Raw genomic sequence first — 22,713 nt, 5'->3', positions numbered from 1 at the left:
CTAAGGAACAAATTTTGGGATGATCAGATAATTTCGCTTAATCAACTTAAATCTTATTACAATTTGACTCTATTTAGAGACCTTATAGATGAGTTCTAAAACGGAAAATGTGAACACAATGATTTTGGGGTTGTTAAGAAAGATGATGTGACATCAATGTGATTGTTATTATTTAACAAATGCCAGTGCATGGTGCGCAGTTGTCTCCTTAAGTGTCATGTCGCCTGACATACAGAAACCACAACGAAAATAAAAAAAAGACGATTGTTAAAATCGGAAATAAATGAACTCAGAGAAATTCCTTGATCAAAGTGGAAACGTTGAAAATGGTAACGCAAACTTTGTTTAAAACTATTGAAAATAATTTTGCTATTGAGCGCTTTAGGAAACATCGCTCTTTTGATTGGTAATAAATTTAATAATTGAAACAATCACTGTGGTCTTAATGAATTGGTTAGATAAGTGTCCCGGGGATTATCCACCTCATTAGGGACTAGGGCAAACAAGGTTGTTCCTTTGGGGTCAAGAGAATGGAGTTCCCCTAAGTTAAGGGATTTGATATATTTGTCAAAATATATGTACAATCTACTTACATATATATTTCAATGATGATAGCACATATAGTGTACTGTAACATATTCTTCCTCATGATACTTTGAAGATTACAATGGCTCAAGTTAAAGATTAGAAGATGAAAGATGAAAAATACAGTTGAAGTAATTATTGGAATGATTTCATGATTGAGTTATTTTTAAAGAAATGATGACAAATACAAGCACCAGTTTGAATCAGAATAAAAACAGTAAGATCAATGGTACCCAACTTATTTGATAAAGATTATTTTATATCTTTTACTTAAGGAAACATTAGTTTTCCATTGATTTGTTTTTGTTCCCTTCTTAATTAACCTCATGTTTTCACTGGTTAAAAGATCAATTTTCAGAATTACCACTTTATCGCTGCATGAAAACCAGATTTAGGAATGTTAAGGATGGGGAGTAAGGGCTGCAGATTGTGATGCCTTGCTATTTTACCAGCTTGTCATGATATTATGCCAAGTTGGCAAAATTGCCATAACTCTCATATTACTGCCATCTAGTAAGCATCAGTATTTCAAACACTATTTTGTCAACTATTGGTTCAATTTGAGTCATTGGTGCCAACTAATAAACATTAATTGATTAGATGGGAAGTGAAATTTAATTTTACTAAGCATCAAATGGAACTAATTTAACTTTAACAAGTGGCTACTGTACTAGTTTTTGAAATGTTGTATATGTATACATTGTTGTGATTGCAGAAATACTTGTGGAGAATGCTTTTTTTCCACATTCATATTAAATCATAACATAGTAGACACTGGAAACTGTGGCACTGTATTAGGCTAGTAGAAAAATTAACTGAATGTATGAATACCTCACTTAACCTCTATACTACTCAAAACTATGATAGTGTATTTGAAATATACCAGTCATACATGATACTGCACTATTATTACGGTGTTTGATGTCAACATACAAACAGTTTTGAGCAGCCTTGAGATCTTTAGCAAGAAATGAATATAATGATAGCAACAAATTTATATTATTATTTTAGCAGCTAGGTGAGGATTTTATTGCTTGTATTGATGTTTTACAAGTGTATAACCTACTTCTGTATTAATCATACCTAAATTTTTCTTGATATACATGGCCTTTATTGCTTTATTTAATATTAAATAATGACATATGCTTCAAGTCGTGTTTAACTGTGTTTTGTAAATATATAATACATCAGCATTGCTGAACACAGTCACTGGATATTCAAAGTTAATAATAACATAAAGCTGTTTTACCTACAAAGTTAAATTCTGCAACTGATGATCAGGGAAAAATAAGGGGCTAATTGATATAAAAATAGCAGTAACATATAAAAAATCAACTGAATCAAAGAAAACTGTACCAACCCCAATTGTAGCTGACTGTAATTTTTTTGTATTCTAGTCATAGTGTGGGGGAGGGGGGGTGGAGATTCTGGGAGTGATGACGAATGTGTGGAAAGAGAGAATGTTATCTCAGAGAGCAAAAATGGGTATGTTTGAAGGAATAATGGTTTCAGCAGCATTATATGGTTGCAAGGCATGGGCTGTAGTTCGGATTGTATGGAGGAGGGTGGTTGTGTTAAAAATGAAATGTTTGAGGACAATGTGTGGTGTGAGGTGTTTTATCAAGTAAAAAATGAAAAGGTAAGAGAGATGTGTGGTAATAAAAAGAGTGTGGTTAGGAGAGCAAAAGAGGGTGTGTTGAAATGGTTTGGATGCATGAAATGAATGAGTGCGGAAATGTTGACGAAGAAGATATATGTGTCAGAGGTGGAGGGCACAAGTGGAAGTGGGTGACCAAATTAGAGGTGGAGGGATGGAGTGAAAAAAGATTTTGAGCTATTGGGGCCTGAACATCCAGGAGCGTGAGAGGCATGCAAGGAATAGAATAAATTGGAACGATATGGTGAACTGGAGACAATGTGCTGTTAGTGGACTGAACCAGTGCATGTGAAACGTCTGGTTTAAACCATGAAAAGGAATTTGGGGCCTGGTTGTGGATAGGGAGCTGTGGTTTTGGTGAATTACACATGACGGCTAGAGACTGAGCGTGAATGAATGTGGCCTTTTTCATCTGTTTTCCTGGCACTACCTCACTGAAGCAGGGGGTAGCAATGCTGTTTCTTGTGGGGTGGGGTAGTGTCAGAAATGGATGAAGGCAAGCAAGTATGAATATATATATATATATATATATATATATATATATATATATATATATATATATATATATATATATATATGTCTGTGTGTGTGTATGTAATTGTATGTACATATGGTCCCCCGTTTCTCCTTCTTCCCCCCACCTCTGACACATATATCCTCTTTGTCAGTTATTCCGCACTCATTCTCTCCATGCGTCCAAACCATTTCAACACCCTCTTCTGCTCTCTCAACCACACTGTGGTTGAGAGAGCAGAAGAGGGTGTTTTGAAATGGTTTGGGCACATGAGAGAATGAGTGAGGAAAGATTGACCAAGAGGATATATGTGTCAGAGGTGGAGGGAATGAGGAGAAGTGGGAGACCAAGTTGGAGGTGGAAAGATGGAGTGAAAAAGATTTTGAGCAATCGGGGCCTGAACATGCAGGAGGGTGAAAGGCGTGCAAGGAATAGAGTGAATTGGAACGATATGGTATACCGGGGTTGACGTGCTGACAGTGGGTTGAACCAGGGCTTGTGAAGCATCTGGGGTAAACCATGGAAAGTTTTGTGAGGCCTGGATATGGAAAGGGAGCTGTGGTTTCGATGTATTATACATGACAGATAGAGACTGAGTGTGAACGAATGTGGCCTTTGTTGTCTTTTCCTAGCACTACCTCGCGCACATGCGGGGGGAGGGGGTTGTCATTTCAAGTGTGGCAGGGTGGCGACAGGAATGAGTAAAGGCAGCAAGTATGAATTATGTGCGTGTGTATATATGTATATGTCTGTGTATGTATATATTGAAATGTATAGGTATGTATATGTGCGTGTGTGGATGTGTATGTATATACATGTGTGTGTGGGTGGGTTGGGCCATTCTTTCGTCTATTTCCTTGTGCTACCTCGCTAACGCAGGAGACAGCGACAAAGCAAAATAAATATATATATATATATATATATATATATATATATATATATATATATATATATATATATATATATTCGTACTTGTTCATATATTCATATTCGTACTTGTTCACCTTCATCCATTTTCAGTGCCACCCCACCTCACAGAGAACAGCATCACCACCCCTGCATCAATGAGATAGCACTACGACACAGACAAAGAAAGGCGCCCCATCTGCACCCATCCATACTAGAGCTGTCATGTGTAATGCACTGAAACCTCAGTTTCCTATCCACATCCAGGCCCCACAGATCTGGAAGTTTCACACTGATGGCACGTTGACCCCAGTATACCACATCGTTCCAATTCACTCTAATTCTGTGCATGCCTTTCACCCTCCTGCATGTTCAAGCCCTGATTGCTTAAAATCTTTTTCACTCCATCCTTCCATCTCCACTTTGGTCTCCCACATCTTTTTCCCTCCACTTCTGACACATGTATCCTCTTTGTCAACCTTTCCCCAATTAATCTCTTCATATATCCAAACCATTTCAAGACACCCTCTTCAGCTCTCTAAACCACACTTTTTATTACCACACATCTCTCTTACCCTTTCAATACTTACTCAATCAAACCACCTCACACCACATATTGACCTCATGCATTTCATTTCTAACATATCCGCCCTCCTCCATGCAACCTTATCTTTAGCCCATGCCTCACAACCAAATAATATTTTTGGTACAATTGTTGCTTTGAACATACTCATTTTTGCTTTCCGGGATAAAGTTCTCTCTTTCCACATATTCTTCATCACTCTTAGAACCTTCGCCACCTCCCTTACCCTATGACTGATTTCCTCTTCCATGGTTCCATTTGCTGGCAGGTCCACCTCCAGATATCTAAAACACTTCACTTTTTCTAATATTCCTCCATTCCAACTTACATCCCAACTAACTTGCCCTCAACTCTGCTGAGCCTAATAAATAACTTTGTTTTTATTCATATTTACTCTCAACTTTCTCCTTTAACAAACTCTTCCAAACTCAGTCACCAACTTCTGCAGTTTTTCACTCAAATCAGCCACCAGTGCTGTATCATCGACAAACAGCAGTTGACTCACTTTGCAGACCCTTTCTTCCCCAACAGACTGCATACTCACCCCTCTTTTTAAGAACTTGCATATACCTCCGTCATCACTCCATCCCTAAACAAATTGAACAACCAAGGTAACATCCCACACCCCCACCATTGACCAACCTTCACTTGGAACCATTCACTCTCCTCTCTTCCTACTTGTACACACACTTTACACTGTTGATAAAAACTTTTCACTGCCTCAAGCATTTTAACTTCCACTCCATATATACCTAAGAACTTCCACAAAGCATCTCTTATCAACCCTATCAAATGCATTCTCCAGATCCATAAGTGCCACATGCAAATCGATCTGTTTATCTAAGTATTTTTAACACACATTAATCAAAGCAAACACCTGACCACACATCCTCTGCCACTTCAGAAACCACACTGCTCCTCCCTTGTCTGATGCTCTACACATGCCTTCATCTTAATCAATACCCTCCCATACAGTTCACTAGGTATGCTTAACAAACTTATACCTCTGTAGGTAGAACACTCACCTTTACCCTCTTCACTCTTATACAGTAGCACTATACATGCATTCTGCCAACCCTCAGGCACTTCACCATGATCCATACATACATTGAATATCCTTACCCACCAATCATCAACACAATCACCCTCTTTCTTCATAAATTCAATTGCAATACCATTGACCTCTGGCACCTTATCCCATTTCATCTTCCACGTGGCTTTGACCCTCTTCTTTCTTCACCAAACCACTTGCTATGACCGTCTCATTTTGCTTACCACCTTGACCAAAACACCCTTCATCTGCCACTCTATCTTTGAACACATTTAACAGTCCTTCAGAATACCCACTCTGTCTTCTCACACCTTCACTACCTGTTATCACTTCCCCTATTACCTCTTCACCAATGTTCACGTTTCTTCTTGTTTTTTTTTTGTACATTATTAACCTCCTTCGGAGGACTATCTACAGAGTGAGAAAATGGTTAAAACAGAGGTTATGTATACAGAACCAGAGGAATCATGGAATGTCATGTAACTTTGTAATTAGAGAGGCAACGTTGGCTTAGGGATCTGTATGACCCTGCGTCTTCCTGACCTTGATCTGACATTTCCCAGATGACCTCACTCAGGTAAAATTGAACATCAGTTTAACTTACACATGAACAGATGATAAAACTTCTGTAAAATTTTCTCTGCAATGAATTGTTAAATGTTTTTCAATCTGGTCTCCCCTTCTTCCCTCCACTTCTGACTTGTAAATCTTCCTTATCAACCTCTTTTACTAACTCATTCATCCCTCCTCCACCACATAATACTGTCCTCAAACATTTCATTTCCAACATCTCCACCCTCTTCTGCACATTCTCATCCATAGCTCATGCTTCACATCCATACAACATCATTGAGTGAGACTGCTATGCCGTCAAATGTACCCATTTTTGCCCTCCCAGATAGTGACCAGTATTTCCACACATTCCTCAATGCTCCCAAAACCTTGGCCCCTGACCCACCATATGATTCACCTTTTCCATGGTTTCATTGGCTACTGAGTCCCCTCCCAGGTGTCTAAAACACTTCACTTCCTCTGTGTTCCCTATTCAAACACGTATCACAACTAACTTATCTTTTGTTTTAGTTGCCATCTCAGTTCAGCCAACTTAGTCTACAGTGTTCAAAGAATTTATCTAGTGGCAGGAACCCATGTTGCTTTGCTTTATGAAAATAAAAGCCTGTTTTGCTTGGCTTAGATGAGGGCAATAACACTGAAAGGGTTAAGGATTAACCAATTATTCTCTCCCAACTAAATGACTTGAATATCACATCAAACGATACAATGCGTTTATGCCATGAGTGAAAATTCACATTTGTCAAGGTTGTTACACTGGTAAAGATTGAAAAGGAGTGTAGTTCCATGGAGGAACTTGCCACTCCAAGGGAGTTGATCTTTTTGCTACTACTGATTGTAGCATAACTTTGAAGCTGCATGAGCACTGTAAGAGGGCTATTAGCTAATAGGTTATACTTATAAAAATTCACATTCTGGAATGGAAGGATGGAGCGAATGGAGCCTTTGACATTAATAGTTTAAGGAGCTGTGAAAACATTGTTAACAATGAAGCATGGGATTTGTGAAAACATTGTTAACATTGAAACATGGTATATGGTACTCATCTCTTAGAATTACTGCATAGACATCCGTAGGCTTCATATTTCTTTGAGTCTGATGATATATATTGGCACATTACATCTATTACATTAATAACTATTCATTTGTACTTAGGACTACATTTCACATCTGCAATTAATTTTTTCCATAAATTTATCCATTAGCCAAAGCGGGATGATATTCCCCTGTGTTGCTGTGAATACATCAGTGAAGATGGTGAACGATCACATTTGCTTGCTACCTTTTGCAATTGTGAAGCAATAGATGAGGCATTTGAAAGGTAAGAAGGATTATACTTGGTACTGTGATAAGAAATATTGTCTTCTCAGCTCATTGTACAAGTTCATATTTGAGTGATGCTCTTGTTCAATCCAAAGCCATTATGGAGTTTTGATATTTCACAGAATATATTTCATATAGTGTGGCGGAGGTGAGGGGGCTTTGGAAGTGAGTCACTTGTTTGCTGATGATACAGCATTGATGGTAGGTTTGCGTGAGAAACTGCAGAAGTTTGTGTGTTAGTTTGGGAGAGTGTAATAAAGGAGGAAATTTTGAGTAAGTTTGGGAGAGTTTAATAAAGGAGGAAATTTTGAGTAAATTTGAACAAGAGCAAAGTTATTAGGTTTAGCAGGGCAGAGGGACAGGTTAGTTGGGGTGTGAGTTTGAATGGAGAAAATTGGAGCAAGTGGAGCATTTTAGATACCTGTAAGTAGACATGGCAGCAAATAGAATCTTGGAAATGAAAGTGAGTTACAGAGTGGGGTGCGGGTGGGGGGTTGAAGGTTCCAGAAGCATTGAGGAAAGTGTAAAAAGAAAGGACGATAACTGAAAGAGCAAAAACAGGTACAGTAGTCACAGCATTGTTGTATGGGTGTGAAGCATGGACTGTAGACGAGAATGTGCTGATTGGATGCATTCAAAATAAAATGTTTGAGGGCAATATATGGTGTAAGGTGGTTTGATTGAGAATGTAATAAAAGAATAAGTGAGAGATTTGGTAATAAAAGAAAGTGTGGTTGAGAAAGCTTAAGAGTCTGAGCTGAAATGGTTTGGATGTATGGAGAGAATGAGCAAGGAGAGATTGATAGGGAGGCTATACATGTCAGAAGTGGAGAGAAGGAGAATGGGGAGACCAAACTGAAAATGGAAGGATGGAGTGAAAAATAGTGTGAGTGGATGGTGCCTGAACATGCAGGAAGATGAGAGGTGTGCACAGATTAGAAGGAATTGGAGTGATGTCTTATAACAAGGGGCAACATGCTGTCCATGGACTGAAAGAGGGGATACAATGCAGCTGAAGGAAAGCACAGAAAGGTTTGTGGGGCCTTGTTGTTGATAGGTAGGTGAGGTATCTGTACATTACATATAACAGGTAGAGAATGGATGTAAGTGGAGGAGTACTTTTCTTTTCCTGTGCTGGTCAATATTTCTTTAACATGGGAACAGTAAACAAGTATGAAAAAAAGATAGTTTTGTAATTTGCCTCCTTTTTTTTATTCACAGGTTGTTTACTCTGAAACCTTCACAGACAGAAAGTGTTGAGAAGATCATGGATACCATATCTGATCGTTTAAGGATACCATGGTACGGAGGGGCAAAAAAAGTTCCTTTGGATGTGGGTAGTGCTGTTGTGTTCGTGTTTTTCACCATTTTATTGGGTTGCTTCTCATGGACAATTACTGTTATTACATATGTGGTGATTCTTCCAGGTGTACTGGTTTCTGTTCATCGACTCTTAAGAAGGAAGGCTGTTCGTGACAGTATTTCAACATATGGCATAGGTAGATCAAGAGATGTAAAGAATTATCCAAGATCCAAGTTTTATTTCGCTTGGTTGACAACATCTGCTGCACTTCTTCTTGCAGTATATTATACACAGGTCATTGCATACCTTAAGATTAGTGCATTTGAGAACTTGGTCTTTATGTGTTTCACATGTGTCTCTTGCACTTCCCTGTATCTCGTACGTGCCACGTCCTGTGCTGGTTTTGAGTCTCCAAGCAGAAGGGGAGACAAGATGTATGAGGAGGTAATCGAATCTGGGGCTTGGAGGATATGTGGAGATTGTGAGAAGCAAGTGCCTAGACAAGCCTCCCACTGTCGTACCTGTGACACCTGCTACCTACTACGCGATCACCATTGTGTTTGGTAATGTCATTGTCATATTTGTTTTGGTACATGGATTGTTTGGTTTATTTTTCTTTTACTTTGCTTTTTTTCATTACTCCTTTTTTCTGTCTTTGTATATATACAGGTTGTACCTCTCTAATCCGGCGCTCTGTGGTCCAGCATGTTTTGAATCTGCCACCAGGGCAGCACTGTTAGCAGTGCTAAGGCTCCAAAATCTGTTCACATTGCAGCTGAGTTAATTAAGAGTCCTGTTAATTTTTTATATTCACTTTTTTGCTGAAAATGAAAGCCTGAAATGTTTAAAAATTCTGAAAACTTTGAAAGGTGCCAGAAGCACAGGATTAGACGGTGCACTTGTAAATTGGTTAAAGCTCCAACGTAATGGACATGAAAGCATTTCCGGGGAGGTGTTTATCGAGCAGGTCAAAGTTTTTCATAGAGAACTAAAGCTAGACTATGACTGTGAATATTCCTAAGAATGGTTACACAAGTTTAAGTGGAGACATGAAATTTCAATAATACATACAGGGAAGGAGAGAGTGTACGAGGCAGCCAACTACCAACCTATGGTCATTTGTTACATTAAGTACTCGTCACAAAGCTGCGACAAAATTTTTTGGATGAATTTGCACAGCTTGTGGCAATAGAAAACTTAGCCCCCGAACAACTGGAAAATGCTAACGAACCTGCCCTGTATTGGTGTCATATGCCACAAAAATCCCTTGCCCAAGATATTGAGGAGTCTCCATCTGGTGATACTTCTAATGTGAACTGATGTAACAACAAAAACCTCATTTGAAAGATTTTATGATTGTATTATTTCCTGTTTTAAGCTTTGTTCTATCTCTGACAGGAATATGTTTACAAAAGGGGTTTCCCTTATGGATCAATTTCTGTTTTCTGGCATTTTGTGTGGTCCGGCAATGGCCAGGTCCCAAGGTTGCCGGATGAAAGAGGTTCGACCTGTAGCTAACTTTTTACAACTTTTTAGATAACAATAAAAAAAAAATCCTCTCTAGGAGAGTTTGAACTCCAAGTATTTGAAATATATTGTCCCACAGGATTTACCAAAGTAGCTTTCATGTTATTAAAGGTGTTATGTAGGTGTTTATTGCAATATGTTGTCATATTATAGATTCTAGGTGGGAGGTTGCTGTAGAAATTTTACAGACATACCTTTATTAGTGCTGGGGATGCATTCTTGATCAAGTGGCTCCAAGTTAGAAAAAAAAAAAAAGCACCAAAGGAAGCCATTATAATATGGCTCCAATGGAAATGAGTACCAACAGCACCATTGGTCACCTATAAGACTTACCAACAGCACCATTGGTCACCCATAAGACTTTCATTAAAATGCTTGTAATAGCACATATGACCATAAATGTTTTGAATTAGGTTATAGATAATGATACTAATTTTTAATGATATAACCTAGTGAAAAAAAACATCAAGAAACACAGTTAGAGCAACTTGAGCAGGTGATGGTGGGTGATCAGATGGGAGGAGCTACTGTGAAGATAGACCAGGCGATAGTTCATCCTACTAGAAACTGCACTTTTCTTCTTTAGGAAGGTATTTGTGGTAGTCTGCCTTGCCTTCAGTTTCATAGACATAGCCAGACCCAAGCTGTGGCTGACATTAACCTAATGCTTACCAGCCTTATTGTACCTTATCATAAGCATTTTCAAATCCAAATTGATGTTCTTCCAGAACTGCTGGGCAACACAATAATCACTATCATATGCAAGCCATTTTTTAGACATTATGTGTGTCTTACCCACTCAAAAGTAGGAAAAAAAAAAATTATAGCCACTAACGTGCAGGAGACTTGGCCTTGAGGGAAACATTCAAGACTGGGGGCCCAAGTTGCTGATTGGCTCACCATTGCATTGTATTGTATTAGCATGTCATTGGCTGAGCACACAGCAAAGACAAAAGAAGACATTGATGTGTAATATAACTACCATCTGTATACCTTATAACCTGATTTTTCACAATTGAACTTCTTTTCCTTATGTATTTACCCATATTACTAACACTAACCTGTGTGCCATTTTCCAGTCATTATTGATCTCTTGCACAAAAAAGTAGGCTGAAATATTTGAAAGAAACCCACCATACTCCTGAAAACATGATACCTCATGAACCTTAGCTTTTTATTGCCTTATAACATGAAGTTTAACATCTAAACTGTTTCTTTTCCTCAGTGCTCTCCTGCAATACCAGCACTAACACCTATCTTCAAACACATGTAACAGTCCTGCAAACTACTCATTCCATCTCTTCCTCACTTCATAGCCACCTGTTATCACTTCCCCATTTGCCCCCTTCATTGATGTTCCCATTTGTTCTCATGTTTTTGGCACACCATTAGTGCCTTCCTAAACATTTTGTTCCCCTTTTAATTTACTGGTACTTACTCACCCCAACTCTCATTTGTCCTTTTTTTCAACCCCTGCACCTTCCTCTTGACCTTCTGCCACTTTTTATTACACACCTCCCAATTATATGCACTCATTTCCTGTAAGTACTGCCCATATACCTCTCATTTCTCTTTCTCTAGGAATTTTACCTCATCATCTGACCACTCACTGCCCCTTCTAACCTCCCCACCTCCCACCTTATGAATGCCACATGCTTCTTTCACACTTGCTAGCACTGCTTCCCTAAATATCTTTCATTTCTCACCTGCTCCCCTTACTTTGTTCATTCTCACCTTTTGCTATCCTATACTCAGTCTGTCCTCGTACTCCTTTGCACAGGTCTCTTTTCCAAGATCACTTACTTTCACCACTCTCTTCTAACCCATAACATTTCCTCTTTTCCAAAAAACCTCTACAATTCTTCACCCTAGCCTCCAAGTCTCTCTCTTTAGCACAACTGTCAATTAGTATGTAATTCAGCAATGCCCACCAACTATCTTTCTCCACTCACATATATATATGTCTGTACATCATTCTTTTAAAACCAGGTATTCCCAATTACTACACAACTCCATAAGCTGTTCATTTCCATTCACTTTACTGAATACACCATGACCCCTGGTTGTACACTCAATTTCCACATTACTCACCTTCACATTTCAATCACCCATCATTAATACCTGATCTTGAACATCAAAACTGCTGAAACACTCACTCAGTTGCTCCCAAAACCTGCCTTTCATGATCTTCCTATTCATGGCCAGGTGCATAATCACTCATAGTCACTCATATATTATGGTCCACTTTCATTTTTCTTTACACTCTTTCATACACTCCCACAACTTCTGCTTCAGCAGTAGTTCTACCCCTTCTTTAGCTCTTGCCCTCACACCAACTCATGACCTTACTACAAAGACTTATTGAAGAGGTAGAATAGAAGATTTCTGATTTGCATAGTAACCAGTTAAATGTTTGGATAAAAAAAGAAATTAGAATACAGAAACATTGAACAAGTAATATTGGAGGACTGAAGCCCATGAACTGTCACAAGAGCCTGAAAGAGCTTGAGCTACAGGTTTATGGATTGGAAAGAAGAGAGCCTTACATGATAATACATGCCTAGCAGCATATGGAGGGTATAAAGATATCTTAAATGTGAAAGCCTCTCAACAAGTAATATACAGAATAATCAAATTTGAAGTTTATCCTTGGAAAGCATAAAAAATTATTGCTTGAAAATACATGAATGCCCAGCAAGTAAACTTCAAGGATTATTCAATGCAAAGCTAGGAGAAAGAAACATGCATGGAATTACTTCAGAAATATGTAAAAGATGATTAGATTCAAGGCTGAAATCAGTCACAGATGAATCTAAAATCGATGACTAAGCAAAACAACCGAGAGAAACAGCATTAATAACCAAGCAAGACATGGTGAACTCATATGCTAGCCCTGTCTCTCCAGCAAAACTTTTTCATTAGTACTCATAGAGGTAAGTACCACACTATAAATAAACCTCTCACATTACATCCTAGATGGTTTCTACCAACTACAACTCCTTTCTTGCACAGTACTGGCAGTAATCATCAGCATAACATTTGACACTATTTCCTGACACAAAAGACACTTGACAACATCCTCCACAATGACAAAAAAAAGATGGTCAGTCAACTTTATACCTAGCCATGCCTCTGTGCCAGTAACTCTTAAAGGCTTCACGTCAAAATCCACAAACTCTGCAATGGAGTTTCCCAAGAAGTAGTTGCTTTTCCAACCTTCTTCAGTCTCTTTCTACGTAGCCTTCCTTCACCTCCTATTGACCAAATTGTGAAAATCCTCTCATATGCAGACAGCCTTATAGTCACATCACAGCACTTTGACACCACACAACACATATAACAACAAACATGTTAAACTCATCATACAATTACTTGCACAATACTGGCTTTCACAGCATAGCATGTCCATGTCCACAGAAGTCTTCAGTCACCGTATTTATCCCAGACAGAAATAAATCCAACATGCACCTTCACGTCACCTTGAATATCCAGTCTCCCAAACTCAACAAAACTAACTTTTTTGGGATTCTTGTACGACATACACATCAACTTTTTTGGGCTTCTTGTATGACATACACGTGTCATTCACTCTCCAACCCACAAACATTGAAGTTTAACAAAAGAAAATCTGGTATGACTGAATGCCCTAAACATTCAGTCATACCAGATTTGAATAAGAAAAAGAATCCCATAGCATTCTTCTTAGACAGTTCATCTGCCCAATCTGTGTCTACACCCCGCCTGCATGGGCACCCACCCAAACAAAACCTAATACAACAAAAGGTGCAAACCACACTAAAAGAAAGCACTCAGAAGAATCAGTGGCTGCCTAATAACAAGACCTCAGCTGACGAAACCAATACAACAAAGCTACAAACCACACTAAACAAAGCACTCGGAACAATCACTGGCTGCATAGCACCAGCGTGCACTCTTCACCTACACAGCAAAAAAGTTCTACCAATGCAATCCCAGCTCAGTATGCTTGGCACTCAGTTCTTTATGATAGCACTATATCCCTGTTATTCATACTACTATGTAATAAACCACCATCTCTTAACTAGAAATAAAAAGAGCTTACCTTTCCATCACACTTCAGCTCCCTATGCTGACAGATCCCCCATCACCCACCAAATAGTATTGACAGAACATGCAGTACACATTCAGATGACCCAGTAAGCACTAAATAACCATGCTCCCAGCCCAGTCTTAAACACCACCCTACTACCACTCAAGCATGTTTGAGTTGCACTCTCTCATCTGCACTAAAGACCACCCATCTATACAGCAAAGTATCACAAGATCCTCCCCATGCCCCTGGTGCATCTTCCAAACTGGACATGCACTTGATGCTTTGTTGTTCTGCACTCTCTCTAAAAACACAAACATGACACCACCAAGTGGTCCTACTTCTTGGATGTAGCAGGCTGCCGGAGTACTATTAGTGCCCAGTAGAAGGGGCTCCTGGGCAGGAAAGTAAGGGATATGTGCATATCTATTTACTGTACTAAATGAAAGTGGCAGGGAAGGGTATATATCAGTCAGATTTGGAGTTAAACGTAGTTAGTATCATTTAGTTGCTGATTAAACAAAATCACAGATTTCATTGTAAACATCTTAAAATATGAAACTACACTAACTATGCATACCTTTTCAGAATCATACATTGTTTATTTTCTTTCAGGTTGGATACATGTGTAAGCTGTGTAAATGATCGGTGGTTTGTGATTGGTCTTGCCTTTGGCTTGCCTGCATTATGTTATGGTGCTCACCTGAGTCTTACTGCAGTCTGCCATCCATACCTTCTAGACCTGTATTTCACCACAGTTCTCTTTCCTCATCAGTGCCCTAATGCATTCTTGGATCTTCAGTAAGTGCTTTTTTCTGCCTCGTACCAGATTTGCTAAATTGATATGTGAAAAGCTGTATATTTTATAATTCATGAAGTTGGCAGGACTCGTAAGATGCTAAATATGATATTTAGCACCAGTGTTTGGCAATATGATTTTCCATTAAAAAATAGTGCAGAGTTATTATATATGATAATACTTATACAGGATTTTAAAGGAAGGCTGAATGCTGGGGGTGAGGAATGGGATGTATTTTGGGAAGCAGTAATGGCTTGTGCAATAGATGCATGTGGGAGATATGCAGATTAGAAAGGGTAATGAGTGGTGGGATGAAGAAGTAAAGTTGCTAGTGAAAGAGAAAAGAGAGGCATTTGGACATTGCTTACAAGAAAGGAGTGCAAGTGATGGGATATGTATAAGAGAAAGTAACAAGAGGTCAAGAGGAAGGTGTAGGGGTTGAAAAAGAGGGCAGAAAAAAGTGAGAGGTGGGGTGAGAGAGTATCATTAAACTTTAGGGAGGATAAAAAGATATTCTCAAGGGAAGTAAATAACGTGCAAAAGACAAGAGAGCAAATAGGAACATTGGCGAAGGGGGCAGAAGAAGTGATAACAGGTTGTGACGGAGTAGGGAGGAGATGGAGTGAGTATTTTAAAGGACTGTTGAATGTGTTTGATGATAGAGTGGCAGATGTAGGGTGTTTTGGTCAGGGTAGTGTGCAAAGTGAGAGACTCAGAGAAAGTGGTTTGGTGAAGAAAGAATAGGTGGTAAAAGCCTTGCAGAAGATGAAATTCAGCAAGGTGGTAGGAGTGGATGTATTGCAGTTGAATTTATTAAGGAAGGGGGTGACTGTCTTGCTGATTGGTTGGAAAGGATATTTAGTGTAAGGATGCATCATGGTGAAGTGCCCAAAGACTGGCAGAATGCATGTATATTGCCAATGTATAAAGGCAAAGGGGATAAAGGTGAGTGTTCACACTACAGAGGCATAAGTCTGTTGATTATATCTGGGAAATTCTTTGGGAGGGTATTGATTGAGAGGATGAAGGCATGTACACAGCATCAGATTGGGGAGCAGTGTAGTCTCTGAAGCAGTAGAGGATGTGTCATTCTTGTGTTTATTTTGAAGAATGTGTGTGAGAAATACTTGGAAAATAGATGGATTTGTATCTGGCATCTGTGGATCTGGAGAAGGCTTGTGATAGGGTTGAAACATATGCTTTGTGGAAAGTGTTAAGAATTTATGGTGTTGGAGGTAAGCTGCTAGAACCATTAAGTTTTTATTTAGGGTGTAAGGCATGTGTACAAGTAAGAAGGAGAGTCATGGGTTCCCATTGAAGGTTGGTCTGTTGCAAGGGAATGGGATGTCACCATGGTTGTTTAATTTCTTTATGGATGGGGAGGTTAGGGAAGTATATGCAGTCTTGGAGAGGGCCTGGGAAATAAGTCAGTTGTTGTTCATTGATGATACAGCAGCACTGGTGCCTGAATCAAGTGAGAAACTGCAGAAGTGGGTAGCTGAGTTTGGAAAAGTGTGTGAATGGAGAAGGTTGAGAGTAAATGTGATTGAGAGCAAGGAATAATTGGAGGAAATGAAGTGCGTTAGATATCTAGGAGTGGATGTGGTAGCAAATGCAACCATGGAAGCAGAAGTGAGTCATAGGATGAGGGAGGGGGCAAAGGTTCTGGGAGCAGTGAAGAGTGTTGAAAGAGAGAACGTTATCTCGGAGAGCAAAAATGGGTATGTTTGAAGGAATAGAAGTTCCAACACTCTTATATGGTTGTGAGGCATGGGTTCCATTCACTAAGAAATTCACTTCAGTATATCTAAAACACTTCACTTCCTCCAATTTTTCTCCATTAAAACTTACATCCCAACTAACTTGTCCCTCAACCTTGCTGAACCTAATAACCTTGCTCTTATTCACATTTACTCTCAACTTTCTCCTTTCTTACACTTTTCCATATTCAGTCACCAACTTCTGTAGTGTCTCACTCGAATCAGCCACCAGTGCTGTATCAATGACCAATCAACATTGACTCACTTCCCTGACCCTCTCATACCCAAAAGACTGTGCATACTCACTCTTCTCTCCAAAATTCTTGCATTTTCCTTCCTGACCACACCATCTATAAACAATTAAACAACCATGGGGACATCACACACCCATGCAACAGACTGACCTTCACTGGGAACCAATCACGCTTCTCTCTTCCTACTTGTACATGCCATACACCCTTGATAAAAACTTCTCACTGCTTCTAGCAGCTTACCTCGCACACCATATATTCTTAAGACCTTTCACAAAGCATCTTTATTTATCTATTATATGCCTTCTCCAGATCCATAAATGCTACATACAAATCCATCTGTTTTTCTAAGTATTTCTCACATATATTCTTCAAAGTAAACGCCAGATCCACATATCCTATACTACTTCTAAAACCACACTGCTCCTCCTCAATATGGTGCTTTGTACATGCCTTTGCCCTCTCAATCAGTACCCTCCTATGCAATTTTCCAGGAATACTCATCAAACTTATGCCTCTGTAGTTTGAACACCCACCTTTATCCCCTTTGCCTTTGTACAATGGCACTATACATGCATTCCAACAATCCTCAGCCACTTCACCATGATCCATACATACAATGAATATTCTTATTAACCAATCAACATCACAGACACTCCCTTTCTTAAAAAATTCATTTGCAGTACCATTGAAACCCACCACCTTGCCGGACCTCATCTTCTGGAAGGCTTCACTACCTCTTCTCTCTTCACCAAACCTCTCTCTCCCTGACTCTCTCACTTCGCACACCACCCCGACCAAAACACCCCACATCTGCCACTCTGTCATCGAGCACATTCAGGAAACCTTCAAAATACTCACCCCATCTCCTGCTCACTTCATCATTACCTGTTATCACTTCCCCTTTCACTGATGTTATCATTTGTTCTCTTGTCTTATGCATGTTATTTACCTCTTTCCAAATCATCTTTTAACTCTCCCTATAGTTTAATGATATTCCCTCACCCCAACTCTCATTTGCCTTCTTTTTTAACCCTTGCACCTTCCTCTTGACCTCCTGCCACTTTCTCTTGTATAGCTTTCAGTCATTTGCACTCCTCCCTTGTGAGTATCCTCCAAACACTTCTCTTTTCTCTTTCACTAACAACTTTACTTCTTCATCCCACCACCTGCTACCCTTTCTAATCTTCCCACTTTTCTCGTGCCACATGCATCTCTTGCATATGTTATCATTGCTTCCCTAAATACATCCCATTCCTCACCCACTCCCCTCACTTCATTTGCTCTCACCTTTAGCCATTCAAAACTCAATCTCTCCTGGTACTTCCTCACACAAGTTTCCTTTCCAAGCTCACTTACTCTCACCACTCTCTTCTCAACAGTGATCAGATTTCTACCAGCTGCCTCTCTCAGCAACTTAACATCCAAAAATCTCTCTTTTATATACCTGTCACTTAAAACATAATCTAATAATGCCCTTTGACCATCTCTCCTTCTCACATCTGTGTACTTGTGCATATCTCTTTTTAAACCAGGTATTCTCAATCACCAGTCATATTTCAGCGCACAAATCCACAAGCTCTTCACCATTTCCATTCACAACACTGAATACCCAAGGTACACTAATTATACCCTCAACTGCCACATTACTCACCTTTGCATTAAAATCACCCATCACTAATACCCAATCTCGTGCACCAAAACTGCTCACACTCACTCAGCTGCTCCCAAAACACTTGCCTCTAAAGATCTTTCTTCACATGACCGGGTGCATAAGTACCAATAATCACCCATCTCTCACTGTCCACTTTCAGTTTTACCCACATCAATCTAGAATTTACTTCCTTTCACTCTGTCACACACTCCCATAACTGCTTCAGGAGTAAAGCTACTCCCTCTTCAGCTCTTGTCCTCTCACCTACCCATGACTTTCCTCCCAAGACATTTCCAAACCATTCTTCCCCTTTACCCTTGAGCTTCGTGTCACTCAAAGTCAGAACATCCAGGTTTCTTTCCTTAATCATACTACCTATCTCTCCCTTCTTCTCATCTGTGTTACATTTACATTCCCCAATATGAGCCTTCAAGGAGGATGAGCACTCCCCACTTGACTCCTGTTTCCTCTTTTAGAAATTGAAATACAAGAAAGGGAGGGTTTTTTCCAGTCCCCTTTAATGCAGTGTATTTTATTTTTGAGCTGCTGTTTCTAGCTCCTAATATATTAAGAAAAAATTTGCAGTCTCCTTTTTTTGATATAGATGATTGTTTGAGAGGCAAGATTAGTATAAATAAAGATGTGTAATTCATGTGTGTTGGGTTTGTCATTTTCTTAATGGAATGTCCTTTCTTTTCAGATCCAGCTTAGCAATATCTGGTGCTTGCTACAGTATACTCCTGGGAACATTTGTAGCTGTGATATTGATTCAGCAATTAGTATGTGTAGTGGGTGGGGTAAGGTTGAGAGAGTATAGGCAAAGACGACAACTTCCTGGCCAAGCTAGTTTTTGGTCCTTTAGGTATGCTTTTAAAAACTGCATAAACTTTTGGTGGAGGTAGTAAACTTTCGTGTAAAATATTTACATGAAACACTAAATTCTTTTGAGACAATGCATTATTACTCAGGTGTTTTTGGTTATTTTTGGGGGGATGAAATCTTAACAGGAATAAGCTGTTGTAATTTTCCTTCAAAATTTCTCTTTGACATCATGCCTGGTTAATAGCAAAAGCAAACATAAAAACAGTAAAAAGGTCTCATTCTCAGACTAACTGCAAGTGAATTTAACATGATTTTTTTTTATACTTATTCGCCATTTCCTGCGTTAGTGAGGTAGCATTAAGAACAGTCTTTTGAGCCTGATTTTTTTTTGTTTTAAAAATATTCTGTAACATATACAGTTTAAATGAATATGCATAAACTGCAAAACTCAGGAAAACATATTTTGTGGGAAATGAGAAAAAATCCCAAGAAAAATCATAAAAAGTGCCTGCTCAGATTTCAAGTGCTCACAAATTAGAAGGGCTATGATGAGCTTTGAGGCATGTATGAGATGTATGATTACCTCATCATGCACTACTTGAAAGGAGTTATACTCTTCTGGATTTTCATTTCTTCAAATTTTCTGATGATCATTTTTAGTATTTTATAGTTTTACAGAACAATCACCATCTGTTCACTCATCCTGTTCTGTTTAACCACCTTTTTTGTTGCTTGTATTACTGAAAAATTTTGAATAGCTATTTCTTGCTTAGTTTCTTATGTTCCCTCACAGATGGTTCCTTGCCATTTTTGAAGACTTGCTCAGTATCAACTAGTTATATTGGTTCAGAAACTGAAGTTGTAACATTTTTTTTATTTATTTATTTTTTTTTTTTACAAGTCATTCTCCACCTGTGTTCATGGAGCTCAGCTCCTTTACTGTGGGTACAATCTTTGTCCCTAACCATTAAGCCTTTTGTGGTGAATCAGTGTCTCTTCAAGTGGGATGAACAAATTGGTCATGCAAACAGTGCAAGGAATGTATATATTCTAAAAATTCTCAGCATTTTATAGCCATGTATTTGAGGGTGAGATTAAAATTGACCCTCTCTCAAAAATATTCATGTAGAGGTGGTCGAGTAGCAAGCTGCATATTGCCTTAAATCCTTAAGACCCTTGATCTGTAGACTTGTTCTTTGCTACCAGCACAGTGACACTCACAACAAGGCTTCTTTTCAGTGTATCCATCATCTTCACTTCATGTTAGGCTGTGTTGAATTTCATCAGCCATGTAGTTGTCAAAAGTTGGAACTTGTAGAACTTGTAGAATTTTGCAGTTTAGCACACTGTTCTCTCTGTATGATCTCAATATCATCTGCATGGTTACTCAGGTGTTTTTGGCAACTTGATTGCATCAGAAATAACAGCAGCTCCAAAATCAGTGCGACACTGCTGTTTATTTGTTCAGATTTGAAAAAATTGTGTTCAACTTCTTTTGCTGGAGGGAATTTCTGTATTGCCTTAGATGTAGGTAAAGCAACTTTCCTGTATTCCACAAGTGACTCATTTCCAATTATCAAAAATTCATGATTACCTTAAATAGTTGGTGTACAAGTTCAAATAAACTCCTGTACTTTAATCTGTGTGAGCTAAGACTACACTGCAACCCTTCCACCCTATCTTTCACTTAGATGCTTTGAGATGCAGGATGAGATAGTCTCTCCAACTGTTTATCAAGTATGAGTGGGAATTATGCAGTCGAGTTGCGTGAGTAGTGACTCCACATGTACATTGTCTTGTTAATCCTGGTGCTAGTCATTCAAGGATATTATAATAACACTTAAAATTGAAAGTACAGTAATAATGAAATTACACAAAATTTCACTCCAGCCAAGCCTAGATGAATGCCAATATCCCATACTGCCTGAATTCACTTTCTCAGGCCAAAATCTATTTGTCTTCCTTTCTCCCTTTAGTATGGGCAGATCACCAATCCACATTCTTAGGACACTCAGGTCTTGGGATTTTCAGAGTATACATATTGCTCTTTTGGGGGAGGTTTTCCATATTTTAATGTTATCTTTAAGCAGCAAGTGTAAATATGTACCACATAGAAAATCCCCACTTCTAAAAATGCAAAATACACTACACAGTTTGGCTGTCACAAAAATGATGGAGTGCTGGAATTCAGTACTTCTCAAGACACCATTACAAGTGCAAATGTCATAGCAGTACATTCTTAAAATCAAGCTTTCCTGTACAAAAATATTATTTTAACCCTTTTGCTGTACATTTGACTTTCTTAGCACTCCTACAAATATCCACAATACCAAAAGGGATATTTTTTCTTTTATCCTCAAGGGAATAAGAAAGCAGTGACTTTAATAACCAGATTGTTAGGTTTAAAATAGTTTGTCTTGCCTTCCTTAATTCCTGATGAAGAGAAACCAAGGCCCTCATTGTAAAATAGTAACAAAACCAAACATTTTTCTTTTAGATAAAACCAAGTTTTATAAAAGTGTAATGTAAGCTAAAAAATTTTTTTTACATGTGACTAGATTTATTATTTATTTTATTTATTATACTTTGTCGCTGTCTCCCGCGTTAGCGAGGTAGCGCAAGGAAACAGACGAAAGAGTGGCCCAACCCACCCACATACACATGTATATACATACATGTCCACACACAGCACATATACATACCTATACATCTCAATGTATACATATATATACACACACAGACATATACATATATACACATGTACATAATTCATACTGTCTGCTCTTATTCATTCCCGTGCCACCCCGCCACACATGAAATGACAACCCCCTTCCCCCACATGTGCGTGAAGTAGCGCTAGGAAAAGACAACAAAGGCCACATTCGTTCACACTCAGTCTCAAGCTGTCATGTATAATGCACCGAAACCACAGCTCCCTTTCCACGTTCAGGCCCCACAGATCTTTCCATGGTTTACCCCAGACGCTTCACATGCCCTGGTTCAATCCATTGACAGCACGTCAACCCCAGTACTGTTGACTGGTTGGTAAGGTTATTTAATGTATGTATGACTCATGGTGAGGTGCCTGAGGACTGGCAGAATGCTTGCGTAGTGCTATTGTACAAAGGCAAAGGGGATAAGAGTGAATGCTCAAATTACAGAGGTATAAGTTTGTTGAGTATTCCTCGGAAATTATATGGGAGGGTATTGATTGAGAGGGTGAAGGCAAGTACAGAGCATCAGATTGGGGAAGAGCAGTGTGGTTTCAGAAGTGGTAGAGGATGTGTGGATCAGGTGTTTGCTTTGAAGAATGTATGTGAGAAAGACTTAGAAAAG

At 38.9% G+C, this 22,713-nt stretch overlaps 1 protein-coding gene across 2 annotated transcripts; it reads left to right on the top strand.

The window, feature by feature from the left end:
• The first annotated feature begins 183 nt into the window (after nt 1-183).
• On the top strand, nt 184-21,713 carry GABPI (zinc finger DHHC-type palmitoyltransferase GABPI). Of its 2 annotated transcripts, none has more exons than XM_071675009.1 (5): nt 184-329; nt 7,075-7,190; nt 8,414-8,494; nt 14,707-14,892; nt 19,256-21,713. In XM_071675009.1, the coding sequence occupies exons 1-5, from the start codon at nt 327-329 to the stop codon at nt 19,455-19,457; spliced, it is 588 nt and encodes a 195-aa protein (XP_071531110.1). In that variant the 5' UTR covers nt 184-326; the 3' UTR covers nt 19,458-21,713. The 2 variants fall into 2 exon arrangements, with proteins under 2 accessions (XP_071531110.1, XP_071531109.1); XM_071675008.1 differs by having other exon boundaries at nt 186-329; nt 8,414-9,058.
• The last annotated feature ends 1,000 nt before the right edge of the window (nt 21,714-22,713 follow it).

This window comes from Panulirus ornatus, chromosome 20, assembly GCF_036320965.1.
Source record: "Panulirus ornatus isolate Po-2019 chromosome 20, ASM3632096v1, whole genome shotgun sequence".
NCBI classification, from domain to species: domain Eukaryota; kingdom Metazoa; phylum Arthropoda; class Malacostraca; order Decapoda; family Palinuridae; genus Panulirus; species Panulirus ornatus.
The sequence above is the reverse complement of the archived record's forward strand: the minus strand, read 5'-3'. Positions and strand labels throughout refer to the sequence as shown.